This window comes from Electrophorus electricus, chromosome 22 (genome assembly GCF_041902795.1).
Source record: "Electrophorus electricus isolate QZ-2024a chromosome 22, ASM4190279v1, whole genome shotgun sequence".
NCBI lineage: Eukaryota > Metazoa > Chordata > Actinopteri > Gymnotiformes > Gymnotidae > Electrophorus > Electrophorus electricus.
Window position 1 is genome coordinate 2,116,001 of NC_137518.1, and position 21,500 is coordinate 2,137,500.

General features: G+C 48.5%; 1 protein-coding gene across 6 annotated transcripts in view; it reads left to right on the forward strand.

The window, feature by feature from the left end:
- The window catches only part of arhgef10la (Rho guanine nucleotide exchange factor (GEF) 10-like a), an 83,321-nt gene that overhangs the window by 11,774 nt on the left and 50,047 nt on the right, over positions 1–21,500 (forward strand). For all 6 annotated transcript variants that reach the window (XM_081705815.1, XM_081705814.1, XM_081705812.1 and 3 more), the window contains 11 exons: positions 4,372–4,449; positions 4,753–4,880; positions 8,335–8,443; positions 9,344–9,447; positions 9,807–9,884; positions 11,851–12,030; positions 13,462–13,578; positions 14,201–14,293; positions 15,290–15,460; positions 18,729–18,874; positions 19,571–19,743. In XM_081705815.1, the coding sequence (XP_081561941.1) occupies positions 4,372–4,449; positions 4,753–4,880; positions 8,335–8,443; positions 9,344–9,447; positions 9,807–9,884; positions 11,851–12,030; positions 13,462–13,578; positions 14,201–14,293; positions 15,290–15,460; positions 18,729–18,874; positions 19,571–19,743 (1,377 nt within the window). The remainder of the gene's footprint in view (positions 1–4,371; positions 4,450–4,752; positions 4,881–8,334; positions 8,444–9,343; positions 9,448–9,806; positions 9,885–11,850; positions 12,031–13,461; positions 13,579–14,200; positions 14,294–15,289; positions 15,461–18,728; positions 18,875–19,570; positions 19,744–21,500) is intronic.

The window sequence follows — 21,500 nt, forward strand, 5'->3', positions numbered from 1 at the left end:
ACGGCAGATGGAGCGAAGACGTCCTCGACTCTCCGCTGCTTCGGCCTGTGGGCTCCAGTCAAGGCGTCTGCTGGCGCCTGTGAGGAGCGACGTCAAAGGAGTAGCTACACTGCTGAAAGGTGTAATGAACCGCCTATAAAAATCACAAAGCTAGAAAGCATAAGGCTTTCACCTTAAGACCATGCGTTACTGCACCCTGATTATATACCCCCGGAACAAAACAGACTGAACCTCAAATTCGCACTTCTCACCTTTAACATAAAGCTGTTTCTCCGGCATTTATTTCAGGACGTGACCGACGTGTGTGACGTGAGAGTCTTCACCAGGAGAATATACTAAAATGTCATCACTGTAGCGATCGCTGTTCAACATGTCTTTGAGCACAGCGTTAATGAAGCCCTGAAAAACAGAGGGCGCTATAAAGAGCCCGAATGGCATTAGCGAGTATTCACAGTGTCTGTTGCTCGTGCGAAAAGCCAAAGGAGCTTGTTGGCCAATTTTGTGAAGCATTTTACTCTCCTAAGTTCTTAGACGATGCCACGGGGAATATTGGTAAGTCATATCGCTCTTTTGATGTCCTGATTCAAACCCCTATAGTCTATACAAGGAGACCTCTGTCCTTCTAAAGTCTGCTTGATGTCTGTCTCCTTGGCTTCGTATTCTGCTTGTTCGAGGGGATGTATTCTAGTCTTTGGGGGAATGGCCCCTTCTTCGAGATCAATACTGCAATCATAAAAAATGACGTGGGGGTAATCTTGTAGGCTTGGCCTTACTGAAAAGACCTCCCTAAGGTCGTCACGCTTGGGAGGTATGTGTACTGTAGTGTCAGCACTGCGGCTTTCTGTAGATGTCAACTTAGTTTTTATTGGGCATTGCTCTAAACAAAACAGACCAGGAGATGAGTTGTCATTCCGCCCAGGAAAATCGAAGACCATGTTTCTTCAACCAGGCTAATCATTGGATGAAGGAGCATACAGATAAGTCTACTACAAAAAGACCAATGTCTCCAACATGCAACACACTGGCACCATTTTAGAAGCAATCCAGGACCCTAACAGGTTGCTTTCTACATTTACATTTATGGCACTTAGCTGATGCTTTTATCCAAAGCGACTTACAATTATGACTGAGTACAACTTGAGCAATTGATGGTTAAGGGTCTTGCTCAGGGGCCCAACAGTGGCAACTTGGCAGTGGTGTGGCTTGAACCAACAACTTTCTGATTACAATTACCTACAATTACCTTCATTATAAGATGACTTTGAATATTTTGAGACTCCCTGTCAAAATGATCTTACATGATTGTACATCGAGCCCCGTCTAGAGCTTTGCGGGTTAAACGGGAAATCAAAAAGGGCTTGATCAGAACAGGGTGGAGAGTTATAAAAATACAATGAGCACTGCAGTAAAAACTCCTCACGGTCGTCTATGCTAACGTCATACTCACGGGGTTCACTAATGCTATAGACAGATGTCTGGACAGAAGGACGCTTACTAGCACCAGCTACAGGAGGGATAACAGCGGGGAGTGGTTGAGATGTTAAATTTTTGAGACGCTCCGCGATGAGTGCCATGTGCTCTTGCTGCTGTGTTCGCTGCTGGGTTTGTACGGCCTGAGAGCGCCTCTCGGGCACATGTTGACGCCGTTCCAACGTTAAGCCTTCACGACACACCAGCTAGCGCGTCTGCGTGGGGGTGAAGTGCTCCGTAGCATTACGAAAAACAATCCAGATGCTCGCAGATGGGAGTGGGGAAAAACACGTTTGGTGTTTTACTTGCGTGTTTATCATCACAAAAGGTGAAGTCAAGCAGCCCGAGGTCAAAACCAGGGAGCGCAGTGGCCGGTATATGTGGAGCGTCTGGAGAATAGTCAAAAAACAGCCCAACACCGAAGTCTAGAGATAGAAAAATACAAGGCAGACAAGCAAAAGGGAAAACCCAAAAGAGTTTTTCCACAGGAAATAGGTCACAGGAGAGCCTTCAATACAACAACAGAGCTCGCTGGCAATACTTCACAATGTGTAGCACTAAAATCCATGTTTAAATACTAATATTAATTTTACAGTAAATGGGAAAACGGGTGAAACAGTCCAATAGTCTGGTGACTTGGATTGGGGAACAGTATCCTGATTGGATGAAGGGGATGATGGGTATTTCGCAATGGCTCCTGGGAATTTGAGTCCCTGTTTACAGACCAGCAGACAGGTGTCGGGCGTGACGGATATTAGCGGTGAGGGATACTATCATACACTTGACCCTGTTTCATGAGGTTGAACGTATATTATGTATAAGTGGAAACTCAATAACACGAGGTAATGATCAGAGAGTACTGAAGTCTGTGGGAGGATGGCATGTTATCTGTGCTGACACCAAAATTTCAAATTAAGGCAGAATTGTAATTACCATGGTAAATAAGCCCTATTGCGTTTCATATGTAGGACTGATACAAATGCTTTTCTTAGCGGGTCCTGTGCTATGTGGAGTTTTCCTTGTTTAGAAATCAATAGCTTTTTTTATTGAGCTTATCAAGTCAGGTATTGTCCTTTTGTGTTCATTAGAACAGAAATCTGAGCATCGTTGTGAGTGATAAATACATGGATGTCTAACATGAACTCCTTGTTTGAAGAGAGGATTGTCTGGGCAGACGTAATGTTTAGCTGAATATAGACACACTGTGAGAGTCATCACAACCAACTACATATCCAGTTCCTAAATAAAAGTCCTCCAATAACCAGACGTCTCTGTCAAAGGGGCCTGGCTCTGTGACCAGTGTTGTAATCACTCTTGATTGGATCCGTTTATCCGGCAGTAGTTTGACTGACGTGATTAAATGCCCATATCCTAATTAAAGGATTACAACTGACTTTAAGGCAAAATGCAATATTTAATATAGGATTCTCAGTAAGTCAGTGTCAAGAAGTGATTTTTCAGTTATAATACAGCTTTACCCACTGAAATCTGGCCTTATTAAAGTACAGCTTTAGTTTTGGAAGGAAAATCCCTTTCCTCAGTAAGACTGGTGACCATACAGTCAGAGATTAAAAACTCCAGCACCTGGAAATGGGCCTATATGATGGACTTCCCAATCTGTCTGAAATCTTTATATTTCAAATTTTAACTTTAGCCTTTTAAATTTGATTTTTTTTTTCCTCTCCTGTCATCAAAGCCCCCGGACCATGTGATCTCCCTGGAATTTCACTATGGGAGGCTTTCACAATAATGTAATTGGAAGTCAAATCACATCAGTTCCAGCTTGTTCCCGCATAGTTCAGAGTGCCCACGGAGATGTCGATTAAATTCCTCCATACGTCATCCCAAACACACAATCCCATTTTAAACTACGGGATTTATGTGGATTAAAAGAATATGTTCCCAAAACATTCCCTGTCTTACTAACAAACACGTAGCCGGAAGCGAATTATGCACATGATTATGGACGCCGCCTTCCGATTCGGTGCGTTCGAGCCGTTGTGTGTGAGAAAGGCTAGGACCGGCCCCGAGCTGATAATTACTGCGCGAGGCAAACTAATCTCGCTGAGCTGTAGGCTAGTGCAGTCATGGAGCTTTGGCTCTACCGCATTCTTCCTCGCAGGGGGTCCTTTCTCTGAGCCGGGCTTTTACCTGCCGCTACCGCGCCATGCGTGCTTCCTTCTGCCTTCTTGCGGGTCCCGGTGAGCGCCCGCTTCAGACGGCCCAGGGCCGCCTTCCGTCTGTTTGGCAGGAACCCCCACCCCCCAGGAGGTCTGATGAGGAGGATCGTAGTCAAATCACACTTTAAAAAGGGAATCAATAGGCCCCGCAAGATGATCAGTGCAGTGCAGACAGGGTGTGAGGGAGGATAATGGTAAATCCATTGAGCTGAGGAAACAGGGCAATATTACTTGCACAGTTTGGACTGGAAATGCACTAGAATGTGGCCTAGTTTCTCTCTCTCTCTCTCTCTCTCTCTCTCTCTCACTCACACACACACACACACACACAGTTTAAAGTTTGCAATTACTGCTGATTACTCTCCAGTAGCATTTTAAAAAATTCCGCAGCATTGAAGTTCAAAATGCAAGTGATCAAGTGTTTCGCCGGTGGAACACACACATAGTGGAACATACATGTAGTGTAACACACTTGGAACACACATGTAGTGCAACACACACGTGGGACACACACATAGCGTAACACACACGTAATGTAACACACATGTAGTGGAACACACATGTGGAACACACACGTAGCGGAACACACACGTAGCGTAACACGCATGCAGCGTAACACGTAGTGTAACACATGTAGTGTAACACACACGTAGCGGAACACATACAGTGACTCAGTTTGGCTTTCAGCACACGTGTTCTCTGCTTGCTGATCTTTTCTCAGGTGAGTGTGAGACAGAGGTGGGCAACACAGAGGTGATCTATGACGATGTGCCCTGTGAGGACGGCTCTCCAGTGGAAGGTCAGTAACAGTGCTGGCAGACTGTGTGAGTGTGCGTGCGTGCATGTGTATTTGTGACAGTCTGTTTCTAAATGTTCCTGTATCTCCAGGAGTTTGCTGATAGCTGCCTGTCGGGTGTGTGTGTGTGTGTGTGTGTGTGTGTCTGTGTGTGTGTCTGTGTGTGTGTCTGTGTGTGTGTCTGTGTGTGTGTCTGTGTGTGTGTGTGTGTCTGTGTGTGTCTGTGTCTGTGTGTGTGTGTGTGTCTGTGTGTGTGTGTGTGTCTGTGTCTGTGTGTGTGTGTGTGTGTGTGTGTGTGTGAGACAGGAGACATGATCTATGAGGATGTGCAGAGTGGGCACGTGTCACAGGGCCCCAACAATGGCTGGAGCTCCAGTGAGTTTGAGAGCTATGATGAACAGTCAGACACTGAGAAAATACACACCCACAGCAAGGTGCGTATGCCTGTGTGTGAGAATGTGTGTGTGTGCCTATGTGTGAGAATGTGTGTGTGTGCCTGTGTGTGTGAATGTGTGTATGCCTGTGTGTGTGAATGTGTGTATGCCTGTGTGTGTGAATGTGTGCGCGTATGCCTGTGTGTGTGAATGTGTGTATGCCTGTGTGTGAGAATGTGTGTGTGTATGCCTGTGTGTGTGAATGTGTGTATGCCTGTGTGTGTGAATGTGTGTATGCCTGTGTGTGTGAATGTGTGTATGCCTGTGTGTGTGAATGTGTGCGCGCCTGTGTGTGTGAATGTGTGTATGCCTGTGTGTGTGAATATGTGCGCGTATGCCTGTGTGTAATGTGTGTGTATGCCTGTGTGTGTGAGAATGTGTGTATGCCTGTGTGTATGAATGTGTGCGTGTATGCCTGTGTGTATGCTGATGTAAAAAAAATATGCTTTTATTATCAGAAACAGCACATATACAGTGTCTTAATGGTTTGAAACATTACAATATGCAATAATACACAGTTCAGTACCTTACAGTAGAGTCTATACACACAGTTCAGTACCTTACACAGTTCAGTACCTTACAGTAGAGTCTATACACACAGTTCAGTACCTTACAGTAGAGTCTATACACAGCTCAGTACTTTACAGTAGAGCCTATACACACAGTTCAGTACTTTACAGTAGAGCCTATACACACAGTTCAGTACTTTACAGTAGAGTCTATATATACAGATCATACTAGGATCTTGTTAAGAGATAGAACTACTACCACACTATAGTATTACACAGCTTGCCCTAGAGAATAAATAAGAGCCGTGTGTGTCATTTATGCTGGGGACATGTCCCCAACCTCTTCCTGAAAGTACTGATTTTGTCTCCACCTCTTTCTGAAAGTGTTCTCTGAAAATATTTCAGAACAGCTTGGCTGCAGACACCTGTTAAGAATGTTAGTGAAAAAGAGAGTGAATTTGGTCGCCCTCCACGATAGAACCCGTGATGTTTCTGTAAAAATAAACGTTCCATTGAAACAATTTACTTTCAATAAAAATAAACAGAAAGCAGTTTTACTACAAATACATTTTCACAGTGCCGGTTCTTTGCTGTTCCATGCCGGTCGGATGGAGGAACGTGACCTTATGTGAACCTCCTCCATTCCTTCCCAGCACTTATTTCTTCCCAGTGAACGTGCGGCTCGCGCGAGGATTTGAGTGGCAGCTGAACGGGACGCAACTCCTGGTCCGCGTTCTTGCTCTCAAAGCAAAGTTCCGACCACGCGACGAGGGTTTTCATTTCTTCTTCACCACAGGGGGGCAGTGTCTGCTAACACTTTCCACCAAGGATGCTCTTCTCTCGCTCTTCGTCTCTGCTTTGCACAGACTGAAGGTTTGAATTCACTCTGCATCATCATCTGTTCCTGAGGTCAGGAAGCTATGGAAAGCTGTCCAGGGAAAAATCCCAGAGAAACCAATTGGCCATTGCTGCCCTCACCCGTCGTCGTCTCCCCTGAGCAGAACTCTGACCTGCTGTTCCCTTTCCCAGCCAGTGTTAGGCGTGCTAGTTCAGCAGCTGAGCAACCTGTAACCGGTCTGGTCAACGGTTCCCTCATTACTACACTGTGTTTATCAGGGAATTAAAAAGTTCTCTTGGCAAAGCATTTCACCCATGTGGCTTCAAACGCTGCAGTGGTCTGCCTGTTGAAAAGAAATCCTAACAAATGATGGGTGACAGCTGTTTCAAAGCTGTGTGACATGACAGAGCAGGTGCTTCTGGGTAATGCCTATGTAGGAAGGGAGTTAATGTAAAAATATAAGTTGTTGATAATAAAGTTTCCCGTGTGCCCATTACAACATCTTCAGCTCACACTAAGCCATTCGGCTCTTTGTTGAACACTTTTTGTAGCGGCCTCGCTGGAAAAGCCGTCTCCATCGACTTTCGCAAAGCGCCGGCGCACATGTACTCGTCTTGTCCCTGAACGTAGCTCCACTTTACAAATTGGTGGACAAATTGCTTTGATTCGGAGATGAATAATTCTCCGCAGCCCCGGTCTTTTGCACGCTGCGTTGGCGTGGAGCTCCGGCTAAACGAGCGCCTCCTGTGCCCCATTGGCCCCATTGCTGCGGCTGGTCTTATCTCCTCCCTTGGCACGCCGGTGGGCGCCCAATCATGTCGCTCCCATGGCCGGGCCCTCCGCTCTGCCCTGTTGCGCGGACTGTCGTGCCAGGCCCGGAAGGGAGGTGGCAAACACCAGGAAAACGGACCTGTATACCAGACGGGGACAGAGGTCCACCGTCAAGTGTACTGGGTCCCGGTCTCTGTCATTCTCTGCTGCTCTCTCTCTCTCTCTCTCTCTTCCCTGGGGCCTCCGTTTCCTTCAGTCTCAGCTCCTCTACCGGAGGCCTGGGAGCTCGAGATCTCGGATGTTGTTCCTGGGATGTGCTGGAGCCGCTCTCCCAGTTTGGGGGTCACAGGCCCTAGTGTTACCATGGGAACCACTGGTGCCTTCACCTTCTACATCTTTTCCAGCTCTTCTTTCAGCTCTTGGTATTTCCCGGGCTTTTCGTATTCCTTGTTGCTATCACATGGGATTCCCACATCAATCCCTCTTCTGCTGTTTGACACTACTGTGTCCGGCTGGTTACCATTTTGTCAGTCTGTATCTGGAGGTCCCACAGGACCTTTTATATATATATAGTGATATATTTCTCTCTTCCTGGTCCTTTCTAATTATATAATGCTGCTGGATTACTGTAGGATGGATTATTGGATCGATTATAGCACAGATTATAATCATTGGACATGACAGGCATTGACGTACATTTTTGTAGTCCACCATAACATTATCCAGCTTTAATCTGGAAAGCTAGTGCACTAAAAGAGGCCAAACGTTTATGGTCCTTATGAATATCCCTGTACGTCTGTTGTCAGAGGGCCACTCTTTTAATCATGTTTTTTGACGTCACCACCCACGTCCAATCAGAGACTCCGAACTCTGCCTCTGATCTTTTTCTCCATCTTCAATCTTCCTTGTCGTCATTTTCTGTCCTGCATTTCCACTCCAATCTACTAATGAGTTGTGGGCTACTTTCGAGGACATGTAAATTAAGCAAATGGTTTCTGTCTGGTGACGTTAAGTCACTGCCAAAGGGCCTCAATCAGCGCCCTGATTTAAGGTAGGAAGGCCAGCGGCTTCTTCGTTGGCGGGCGGTTCTCCGAGACCTCCGGGGCTGTCGCTCTGCCAGGGACCGGGTTACAGCCTCCGGCAAGCAACACAGGCTATCCGCCGCTCTGGACATCTCTGTCATAAATAGTCTCGCTCATGAGTGTTAGGACTGACCTTTCCTCATCAGGGGGCGACAGAGCTGGCGGGGGGGTAATACGTGGGGCTGTGGGCATGGTGCGATTCCTACTGGGGCATCTCTGATGTATCACGCCACATCCCCCACCCACCCTGACAGGTCCATCAGCTGATGAAAGCAGCTCGCAGTGGGACCAAAGACAGCCTGGAGAAGACCAAGATGGCTGTCATGAGGAAGGTCTCCTTTCTCCAGAAGAAGGCTCACTCAGGTAAGGGGGGAAAAAACAGATTTTTATTGAGCATCATTGTCCTTCATCCTTGCGGGGGGGGGGGGGGGGGAGATAAATAAATAAACTTAAACGAAATATGTGGTGGCATACTTTAAATGATGTTGCTTACCTGCGTCAAAAGAATGGACCAGTTGTCTGAAGTGAAGCTCAAGGTCTTGTGAGATGGAGAAGCCTTCACTATGGGGTCTTAATGGATTATAAAACACACCAGCCCGTAGAGGGGAGGGTTTCCTGTTTGCGTCTCCCGTCCTTCCAGTTCCAACCACCGAGGGTTCGCGTCAGCGTTCGTGACGATTTTGGATGAATGTCACGCCGCATCACGTCTGACCGAGGACGTGGCGGGAAGGTTCACGCGACCTCTCGGCGCGTTTGAGGAAAGAAGGGAAAAATCGACGGGCACGGCTGCTCGCGAAGCCCCTCGGCGCAGGGGGCCACAAGACCCCCCCCACCGAACCCTCACGCAACAGCGCGGGCAAGCCTTCGTGCGAGCGGGCCGAGGTCGAAAGGTCACTGGTTCTCGTTTCAGGTGTTGATGGCTCTGGCCAAGCTAAACGTAATGTTAAATGAGTTCCGGTCATTAACGGCAGGGCCTGCCCAGACTTGTTTGAATGTTCGGTGGTCTTCGCGTCTCTGTGGAGGTGAGAAATCGGCCGTCTCCCAGGCTGCTTTGTGGCTGAGCGGAGTGGAGCAGCGTCTGGACGTGGCTCGGAACACAGCGTTATTCTTCAGATGAGGGTGTTTCTCAAACCTCACCGAGCTCTTTCCGAGCTATAATAAGACCGCAGCATTTGGATTTGCTTTGCTCTTAAAAAAGACACAATAAGTTTGCTGGCAACCCCCTTAGCACTCTCTCTTCCTCTCTCCCCCTGTTCTTTGTAGAGGATGCTGAAGATGACGCAGGTTATCTGGACGTGATTGTATCAGAGACCAAGCATCCTCCTGCTCAGCTGGGCCCAATGCCAGAGGGACTAAACAGTCAACAGGTCTGTGTGTGTGTATGTGTGTGTGTGTGTGTGTGTGTGTGAGAGACTCTCTCTCTCTCTCTCTCTCTCTCTCTCTCTCTCTCTCTCTCTGTGTTTGTTTGTATGTGTGTGCTTCAGTGTTTGGTAGAAACAGTTTGAAGAGATATGGAAAACTGTGTAAATACAGTGTCTGCACAGTCTGCACATGGATATAGAAATGATCTTACCCCCCACCCCCCCAAAAATACACACACACACACACACACCTTTCAGCATCTGCTTCAGGCAGTCCACTCCATGGCCCTACACCTCCCTGGGCTAAATTCCCTTGCCTCGCACCTCTGTCTGGAGTCTCTTAATCTCGTCTCTCTCTTGGACAGATCGTGAGGCGTCACATCCTGGGCTCCATTGTACAGAGTGAAAGGAGTTATCTGGAGTCTCTTAAAAGAATCCTTCAGGTGAGTCCTGGCTATCAGCACGGCCTTTAACTCAGAGTCCTACAGGACTCTCCGCCATCTTCCGATGGTTATGGTTCCGTTGATTGCTGATTTGATGCATTCCTTTTTTCTCTTTATTGGGTTAATTATTACAAACAAATCCATCAAAAATCCTTCCCTGCCAAATTAAGGCTTTGTTTCCAATCCATTTTGACAATATTTTAGCAGTAAAACTAAGCAAACATCTAGAGTATCAGACGGAAGTGCTAGTGACATCAAGGTCATGGGTTTCATTTCCCAGAGAGCACACATGCTTTCATACTGGTAAATATGTAAGTCTCTGCCAAATGCTGTAAAGGTACATATTATTTGTGTGTGTGTGTGTGTGTGTGTGTGTGTGTGTGGTCACAGAATACATATGAAATAAAATTGGTCTGCACAATAACAGCAATGGCCATGTTCCTAAACCAGCTTCGAGGGATTTCTTATAACTCTTAGTGAAATGTGGGACTTTTATTTTGTAGGTTCAACACTTTGGCCACTAGATAAAGAGGATGAAGGAAAGGTGCCATTATCAGTGTTTACTGAACATTCCCTCAGAGGGTGTTTAAAGCATATTTACTGTTGTTTAATTTGTAATTATTCCAAATGTAACTACTCTGGAATATTTTCTAATGTCTGGGATAGTTATTATTGCTGTTAACTATTTCAAACGTAACTACTCAAACACTCTGTAATCTCTGGAATGATTGTGGATGATTGTAACTATTCGAAATGTAAGCACTCTGGATTGGTTCGGAAGCGCTTTCAAGGTCATGGAACGGAGACCCATAATAAACATAATTGCATTCACATTGAGTTTCCTCCTTTTAAATGAAACCCAGTACGCCGTGCAGGTTTCATAGTGGAGTCTAGTTATCCATTCCTGTGATTGTTAGCCAGAGGTATGGAGCAATGCGTATATTCTCGTGTCCCTTCTGAAGGCCGAGGTACTGTGTAAAATCAACGACACACATGTGCTCTGTCTAATCTAGTAGATCTAGATCTATGTGATCCCCAACCTCTGCTGTTGAACCAGAGTCCTGTGTGTAGTCTTTTCATTACAGCTTCGTCTGTTGTTGAACTAATGTGCACGTGCCAGTGAAGCTCCAGTGGGCCCGAGAAAAGCTTCAAGTAATAGAATAATTGAGTTTGGTGTCGGAGTTGCCTCAGCAAGCCCCACTAGGCGAGAAGATTCTCTTGACCTTATTCGCGAACCTGATTTTTGTCTTTTTCAATAATTCATTAGCGGCAGAGAATGCGGTAGAGGGGAGAAATCAGTCTTAAAAAATCTATTGTTTCCACACTCTTACTGCAAAGTCTTTGCTTCCAGAGATTAGGCCTGCTCGCTTATTCATGTGCGAGAGAGCGGATGCTTCGCCTAACCCACTGCTGCAGTGCACCTCTTTTTGCACGAGGCATTCCTACTGCACGTGTACGTCACATTCCTGGGAAAATTGCTTAAGACATCGAAACATGGCTGGACGCGATGTCTCAGACATTAAAGCATTAAACTTCGATGTCGTGTATAATAAACGAGCGGTTCGGCGTGCTGGAATCGGAGCCTCGGGAAACTCTGGTTAAACACTTCCTGAGCGGCGATGGAAAGGTTCCCAGAATGAGCGCGTGAAAGGAAAACAATACTGAAAGAACGGGAGAAGGCGCACGCGTCTCCTTAGGTCAAATGCAGTCAGTTTTCAAAGGATGTATTCACTTATGTAAATGGGGCATTTAACATCTCTGAAATATTTGAATGAATGAAATGCAAAATGCATTCAGACACACATCCCTATTCAAGTTCATGCAACTGCCTAAACCCGCCCTAACCCTGCACATACTTGGAAGGTGAGACAAAGCAAAGCTGTAAATGGAATTTTCTCTAATGCACAGAATAACACACCCCCTTTCTTAAAGCAACAGCGCAATGAAGTCATTTTTCCTTCTGCAGGAGTACCAGCGTCCCCTAATGGAAGCAGAGCCTCGCATCCTGAGCCCGAGAAAGATCAGACCCATTTTTTTCCGCGTGCGGGAGATCACGCAGTGCCACTCCATGTTCCAGATTGCCTTGGCGTCTCGTGTGGCGGAATGGGATGCCAGCGAGAAAATCGGAGACCTCTTTGTAGCCTCGGTGAGCGATGGTCACAGAAGTGGGTTTTTGTTGTTGTGTTTTTGCAAACCTTCCATGTAATGTACGGTCTTGGCGCATGCCTTAAACGCGAGCTCGGTCAGAAGCGCAGCTGAAACGCTCCCTCTAAAATCTGCTTTAATGAATGTGCAGGATGTCCTGCCGCACTGAGTTCATCCACGGCGCCCATCGATTTCTCGCCGGCCTCCAGAGCGTGCTTGGCCTGTCTGATGTGCAAGGGTTTACATGTCAACTTGGGGCCCTTAAGCATGCTGGGGTTTGCGCAGAGGCATTTGCTATTTTATGTTATATTTATATTTGTGGCATTTAGCTGACGCTTTTATCCTGAGCAATTGAGGGTTAAGGGTCTTGCTCAGGGGCCCAACAGTGGCAACTTGGCAGTGGTGGGACTTGAACCAGCAATCTTCTGATTACAAGTCAAGTACCTCAACCACTGAGCTACCACTGCAATTTCTTCATTCTCTCAGTAATACACACAAATGTACCCATATATATATATATTCACAGACTGTGCCCCTTGCCATCATCTACACTGTTCATCATTTCTGGGACACAGCGTTTGCACTGATGGGTGTGTGTTGAGCTGCCTCGTGTGTGTCAGACTTTTTTTTAAACACACATCAGCGTCACTGGTGGGTCGAGAGTGACGTGCCGTTCAGAAAAATCCAGGCAACAATGGTGATGTGGTGAGAAACCAACCATTAACAGAGGACAAGAATGACTTGAGGGGGTGTGTAAGTGTTTGTACACAAATACTCACACACACACACACATACTCACTCACACACACACACATTCACACACACACTCACACACACACATACACACTCACACACACACAGACACACATTCACACACACACTCACACATACACACACACACTCACACTCACACACACACACACTCACACGCACTCTCACACACACTCACACACACTCTCTCACACACACACACACACACACACTCACACACACACACTCACACACATATACACACACTCTCACACACACTCTCGCACACACACAGAGCGATATAAGAAACCAAAAAAGCACGTCGAGTAACATGGAAACGAGTTATAAGTGGTAGAGGCGAGAATTATTATTCAAGATTGTGAATGTGTTTGTGTGGGTGGCACTGCAGTCTTGGTGTTTAATCACAGCACACTGAAGAAGAAAATGGCAGCTAGTCCTATTGGGAAATTACACGTGTGTAATGGACAGTGGTAGGTGTCTGGATCCTACGCGCGGGTGAAAGAAGCTCGCCTCTCACAGCGCTGTCGTCGCTCGCGTGCGCCGACATCCGGACAAGGCCGTTATTTAATAGGCAGTCAGGAGAAACTGAATCACTCCTGGTTGGCTGCTGTGAACCGGAGGTGTCCGTGTTTTGATTCTTTTTGCTACGGCTCTCTTGCAGTTCTCCAAGTCCATGGTGCTGAACGTGTACAGCGACTACGTCAATAACTTCACCAGCGCCATGTCCCTCATTAAAAAAGCCTGCATGTCCAAGCCAGGCTTTCTGGAGTTCCTCAAGGTGAGAACATTGCGGCTGCTTTGTCTTCTCACGCTCTTTAACACACAAGTGCTGTTCACGTTGGCTTGCTGGTGCACATTTGCTATCAGCCTTTAGCTCTGCAGGTACCTTGAGCTGTAAGTCTGAAGTCAAATTTTGCTTGTCATTATATTATACATACAATATAAGCATGTTTTGTGCATTTTTGCAATTGAACATTTCAAACTTCACTGTATTTTAAAATGGTTACAGAATGGATACCCTGAATGTGACATAAACATATATTGCAAGACTAGCTTTGGTGATGAGTTACATATGAAGGGACGGGTTTGTGGGCAGAGACTCGGCTCTGCTGTGGATGCTGTCTTAATCTGTGTGTGCAAAATGGCTCCTGAACTGCATAATTACATAATAACCTTTAGCCTGAGGTATTCTCTCCTCCGAGTGTAGCACTGGACACGCCTCCACTCTGAGACACAGTGCTGGAACACTAACATCCATCCACCTCCTCTCTATCTCTCGCTCACCCTCCCTGGACCGGCTAAATCCAGCCCCTGTGTGGAGACAAGGTGACAGTGATGTTACTGAAATGTAAATCTGTGTGTGTGTGTGTGTGTGTGTGTGTGTGTGTGTGTTTCTGCAGAAAAAGCAGTCATCGAGTACTGATCGTATCACTCTCTATGGTCTAATGGTGAAGCCAGTCCAGCGGTTTCCCCAGTTCATTCTCCTGTTACAGGTCAGTGTCTCCATGGAAAATTTCACAGGTCTTTTAATAATTATTTTTGGAAGATAGTGTTATGGTACATTGGATGCTCTCAAAAATTGGTCACCCGGCAAGTCAGCCAGGCTCAGTGCCTTGTGCTGTTCTGCGTGTGCTGGCCGGTCACTGGATACCACTGCGTCGCTTTTACGCTGTATCTCCAGGGAACAGACCCATGCAAACTGCCTGAATCAACAATGAATAAGCAATCTCTCGGTGTAGCCACCAGACACGTTTCCCACATGCACGCCCCGACACAGACACACACATACACACCACCCACCAAATGTCACAGAGAAAAGTGGACCGACATCAGAAACGTCTTGCCAACCTGCTCTGTCCTGATGACGGGGAAACTGCAGTGGCACGCCAGCCGTGGTGGTGGCCACGCTGTGTTCCTGGGAGCACGTCAAGAGGAGAGCAGGCGTGCCCCGCCACGGTTTGGATTCACAACCAAGCAGACACGGATCACGCGGGAGTTTAAGAGAATGAGTTTACAGGAATGAGAAACGGGCCTGGATTTTTCCAGCAGCATAGCAAACCACAGTAGCCAGTGCTGAGCATAACGCGTCCAGTCAGAAAAGGGCCGGAATCCACGGGAAAAGAAACCTCCAGCTGCGTGCGCTTTTCTGTACCCGTTTCTCTCTCTCTCTCTGTCTCTCTGTCTCCTTCCACGTTATGAACCAAAACACAAAAACATTACAGAGCTCACGGATAATACATGGACATGCATACAAGCGCGCACATGTGTGATGGTGACTGGTGTCCCCAGGCATCTGGTAGCTTTGTGGTAACGTGCCTTCTGCAGGCCTCGTTCAGCTGGGTCACGGCCTGGACCCAAACATTGCCACGTTAGAGGAATGGAACCTCATCAGCAAATATCATTACTGAAAATGCGTCATTCTCACGTTGTCTCTCTATGTCTGACTGTCTCTCTCACGCTGTCTGTCTGTCTGTCTGGCTGGCTGTCAGGACATGCTGAAGAACACCCCGCGGGGCCACGTGGACCGGCTCCCCCTGCAGCTTGCTCTGACTGAGCTGGAGTCTCTGGCTGTGAAGCTAAATGAGCAGAAGAGAGTGGCGGACCAGATCACAGAGACCAAGCAGCTAGCGCGCAGCATCACTGACCGCTCACTTAGCAAGGTGGAGCGCACACAGACACACACACAGACAGTCATGCACATCCACACACACACATGCATATACATACACACACACACACACACACACATGCATGCATGCACACAGACCTGTTCAGGCTCCCACTCTCATTTATGCAACTCCAAGTCGGCATTCTGCTCATCATATCCCACAGTGCACTGCTCCACCTCTCCAAAAGAAAAAGTGTCCTTTCAACTTCTATTTATAGCAACACACACATGCGCGCACTCCCCCCCAAGACTTTACATGCTTTAAACTCTTACCACCAAATCAACCTACCATCCATCATGATCTGACCCTTAACATGGTTAAACTGTTCCTACCTGCTCACCGCTCACCTGTGGATGAAAAATACCTCCTGTTCCTCCCCACGGGGTCTAAAGAGAGCACGGGGCCTTGTTTGGTTTGTATCCTCGCGTGAACTTCTTTGAGTTCTGGAACAGGGCCGTGTCGTCGTCATACTGTAGCAGCAGATATTTTAATAATGCAAAGACTCTGCAGGTTTCTTCGCAAACTCCACTGCAGTGGCTCACGGACCCCAGAGGGAGTATCACTGGTGCTCACTCCTTTGTAGTTCCTTTGAAGTGCCATGGCGACGGAGTTCGCCAGCTGCTGCTGCTACACCGCCCCCGCGGTGGCCGTGCGGAGTCGTGCGCGTCCGACATTAGCGGCGGCGGCCGCGGGAAGCCCTCGATGGCCCGTAAGTGCCGGCGAGGCCGGGCCGGGTTCCCCCACGTCCCGTTACCACACCCACAGCACAGCCCAGCTGCTGCAAATCTCAGCAAACGTGTCTCAGAGTCAGGCCAATTAAGGACTAAATGAAACATTTAATTGGTAAGCCTGACTTGCACTCCCTCGATCTCTCTCTCTCCCTTCTTTGTTGTGCCAGATTCATGCTCTCTGGCTCTCTCTCTCTCTCTCTCTCTCTCTCTCTCTCTCTCTCTCCTTTTTAGTCCTCATTCCTTCGCTGACTCTCAGCCCCTGAGACGAGCCGGCCTGCGCACGCTCCTGGGCGGTGAGACAGCACAATTTCAGCGGGAAGCAGCCACTTCCATTAGCTCATAAGTGCTCAATGAAATATTCATTCTTTGTCTTGAGCTATCTGAGTTACTGGGGCGAGAGAGATAAAATGGTGTGTGGGAACTAGGCAACGTTTCAGTGTCAGTCTGACATCTGCCATCTTCTGTTGCTCTCTCTCTCTCTTCCTCTCTCTCTGGTTCCAATTTGCTCATAGTGACACGTGCGCGCGCGCACACACTCGCACACACTCGCACTCGCGTTTCTCAGAGGCGCTTTTGAGGAAATGCATGCCATCTTTCTGCTCTTACCAGACCTTTGCCTGCCAGTCGCTCAAGGGGGCGCTCTCACTGTGCGCAATATGGAGCTTCCCGACTGCTCCTTCCCATGCCGGGGGTCTAATTTTTCAGCGCACTTCAACAAAGGCCGAGCTGTGTTCCCTGTTCCCCGCAGAGCGGAGAGCTCATTTGGGCTGGTGCAATGCAGGGCCTTGGCTTGAGTGGACAAACAGATGCATTATTTATAGAGTCGGTCTTCTGAATGATCAAGTACAAAACGGCTGAGTTAGGTTCAACTGACGTGCTGTAAGCTCGGAGGTTTATTGGTATAATACGATGAGAGAGGCCAGACTGATCACACATTAAAAAGTTTTTTCTTGTAAGCTCAGGGTGAAAACGAGAGGGAATGTGGATTAGAAATTGTTTGTTTTCTCTACTCTGACGCCCTTGCCTTGGTGATGGAAACCCCCCCCCCAAAACAGGAGCTTTTCATACGTTCACATTTTTTTCCTTCATTTCATGTCCGAACCACGAACCTCATTTATCTTATATTTTAAAATTCATAAGGGGTCCTGAATGAGTACTGGATCTTTCAGGCACTTTCTTCAGTGACCCTGGAATGACCCTGGAAACACAGAGTTTGCAATGGGAGATTCTTTAACCAAAACAGTGAAGTGCGGTGAATGATTACTGACCTGAGAAACAGGTGGGAAGAAAGCATCATTAATGCATGCCCATGCTGTGTGTGTGCGTGTGTGTGTGCTGCAGGATTCTGCTTTTGCAGCCACTTGGGGGGGTAGAGAAAAAACCTGGGATCAGGTGTATTAGATTGTCCGGACGAGGTGCGTTGGGTTCGGCACTGAACTCTGCAGGACAACGGGTAGAACAAGGTGCCGGGAACCCTGAGGGCCTGGGTTTGGTTCCCTGCGTCCTCCGTGTGTGCAGGATCGGCTGTGTTCAGATGAGGAACGCGACTCTGGAATCCATCACATAGCAGTGTTTTCAAATAGTAGCTGCTTCTCCGGCGCAGAGGTTTTCCTGCATCTCACCTGGCAGAGCCAGTCGCCGACGACGCTAAAACCGTAGGATTGAACCCCAGGCAGCACATACGCGGTCACATTAATAAACATGTACATTGTTCTGGATAAGTGCGTTTGCAAATGTTGTAAATGCAAACGGGGTAAAACTGCACGGAGCATGTAGCCAACGGTGGGCGTGGCCAGATATGAGCACCGTTAGCATGTAGAGACTAGTGGGCATGGCCAGATTAGATATCCATTAGCATGTAGAGACTAGTGGCCGTGGCCAGATTAGATATCCATTAGCATGTAGAGACTAGTGGGCATGGCCAGATTAGATATCCATTAGCATGTAGAGACTAGTGGGCATGGCCAGATTAGATATCCATTAGCATGTAGAGACTAGTGGGCATGGCCAGATTAGATATCCATTAGCATGTAGAGACTAGTGGCCGTGGCCAGATTAGATATCCATTAGCATGTAGAGACTAGTGGCCGTGGCCAGATTAGAGATCCATTAGCATGTAGAGACTAGTGGGCGTGGCCAGATTACAGATCCATTAGCATGTAGAGACTAGTGGGCGTGGCCAGATTTGAGAGCCGTTGGCATGCAGGCAAAACAGCAGGAAATCTGGCAGGGAAGCTCAGGCCTATCGAGCTTCTCGCGTGTGTGTGTGCCTTTAGATTTGATTGCTTTTGCTGTGCGGTCGGTCGAGGCAGTGTTTCATTATTAAAGCCTTATTGCTACACGATACATTAGTAGGCTCTGAATTCCAATGAGCGCTATTTAAAATAAAATAGATGAATTCTGATCTATTTTCTGAGTGGTGAATTCTGACATCATGTTTTCGGGTGCTGAATTCTGATGGTCTCTCCTTAGGTGCTGAATTCCGGTGTCCGGTTCTCGGGCGCTGAATCCTGATGGTCTCTCCGTAGGTGCTGAATTCCGAGCAGAGCTCTTTGGTCCTATGCGAAACGCTGGTGGAGACCGTGTACGGTGAGCGGGGCCAGATCCTGAAGTCCAAGGAGCGCAAGGTCTTCCTGTTCACTGACGTGCTGATCTGTGCCAACGTTAACGTCAAGTGAGTGTCCCGTGCAAGGTGGACGTTCTACCCACCCCACCCCCGGACCCCCATGCATTGCGGTCTGATAGCAGTGTCAGAATCCCCACCGCAGGCAGGAAGAGGGCTCGGCTGGAATGGCGACAACGCCCCTCCGAATTGAGTTAAATGGGCCGTCATTATCTGGGAGCAAATGGCTGGGTGTTTAGCTACTGAAGCAGGGACTACACCCATAGATCACGGGCATAAAAGCTTCCTCCCTCCTTCTCAAATAGATTATCTATGACAGCACCATTGATCACAGTGGAGGAGAGAAGGAGGTAAACAGATAGCAGCGGGGTTTTTTTTTCCGGACCCCCCCCCAGCCCCCCACCCCCCCCCAGCTCGTGTTGGCCCGTGGGAATGAGGTGTGCCATCCCAGACCCTGCTCTCTTTCCGCACTTTAGTTCCGTTCTCCCGGAGTCAGCTTTGAGAGGATCTTGACAAAACCACCGCGACACTGATCGCGCATTGTTGCGGGGAATACACGAATGGCGGCGAGCCTGCCGACGGCCGGAGTGTGGTTTTGCACCTCGTTTCTTCCGTGACGTCTCAGAGTTGCCATTGCCTCTCTGACAGTACCTAGTGTGATTGTTGACGAGGGCCATTTTGGGGGTAATGACATGATCTCTGAACGGAACCCTCCCCTCCAATCACTTCCTCCATTTCTGCCACCAGGGGGCCTCCAGACATCAGCAGTCTGGTTCCAGTGGGTCCCAAGTACACCATGAAATGGAGCGCCCCCTTGCTTCAGGTCCTGGTAGTGGAGGTTGGCCAGGAAGGGAGCCAGAGCAAGGATGCGTCGCCGCAGACAGGAGGGGCCAAGCAGCTGGGAAGCTCTTCGGCGTCAGGTAAACCCTCCTTCTCCCAACTCCAGAAACTCCTCCTCACCTCCCCGCCAGCCAGTTACCGTAAACCTCGAGTGGGAGTCTCACCCGCACTCCGAGCTAACCGTGTGTTTTCTCGTGGGCCGAGCACCTGTTAAGCGGCCCTGGCGGACAGGTTTGTCTTCGCTGGCGCAGAGACGGGGAAAAACAACAGAGGGCCGGCCTGGGCAATCTCATTTCACTCTCCGATAGACCACAGACATATTTGCGGCGCGGTCATCAGTCTGCTCAGATTACGCTCCCACGGGCCCCTCCGCTTCCAATTAGAGCAGGCACGATGAAGTGGTTGGAACCAGGGGGTTGAGCGAGCCTTCGCACAAAACTACTGTATTTTGGAGAGAGAGAGAGAGAGAGAGAGAGAGAGAGAGAAATAGAACAGGAGAGACAGAAAAGTAGAGAGAGAGCGCGAGAGCGCTCTAGTTGAATATGGCAAGGCAGTCGTAGGTATAGAGCGTTATCGAGATGTGACGATGGTGCAGGTGTTTAAGGTGGCGGCTTCGTGACTGAGGTATTAATACAGGCATCCCATGGTGCTGTGCGCACACACACGCAGCCCCCCCACAGACATGCAGCTCTGATGGAAGAGGCCAGTGAGATGACAGGAACTGTTTTCTTGCTGAAGCTGTGCTGTCAGCGAAGCCACAGAAAGTTTCACCTCAATCTCTCCACCTGCTGCCTCGCTCCACCCTCTCCTGGTTGAATCCCAAACGAAGGCTGTGCGCCTCCTTCCACCTGTTTACCTCCAGTCTTCTGGCTCTTTTTTCTCGTTTTTTTTTTTTTATCACTCTTCTGTGCTGTCGTTCTCTTGCTCTCACACTTTGTTTCTCTCCCTCTGCTCTTTTCTTTCTTTTTCCCTCTCTCTCGCTCTCTCTCTCTCTCTCTCTCTCTCTCTCCATCTTCGCTGACCTGTTCAGGCTCCCACTCTCATTTATGCAACTCCAAGTCGCCATTCTGCTCATCATATTCCACAGTGCACTGCTCCAGCTCAAAAAAAAGTGTCCCTTCAACTTCTATTTATAGCAACACACACGTACTGCACATGCACATCACACGCACACACACACACACACATCACACACACACGCACGCACACGCGCACACACACACACATGCACATCACACACACACGCACGCACACACGCACACACACGCACACGCACGCACACACACACATGCACATCACGCACACGCACACACACACGCGCACGCACGCACACACACACACATGCACATCACGCACACACGCACACGCACGCACACACACACATGCACATCACGCACACACACACACACACACACACACGCGCGCACGCACGCACACACACACACATGCACATCACGCACACACACACACACACACACGCGCACGCACGCACACACACACACATGCACATCACACACACGCACACACACACACACGCGCGCACACACACACACGCGCACTGCACATGCACATCACACGCACACACATGCACATCACACGCACACACGCACATCACACGCACACACATGCACATCACACACACGCACACACACGCGCGCACACACACGCACATCACACACACACGTGCACACACACACGCGCGCACACACGCACACACACACGCACATCACACACACACGCGCGCGCACACACACACGCGCGCGCACATCACAAACACACACGTGCACACACACACGCGCGCACACACACACACACGCACACACACACACACACACTC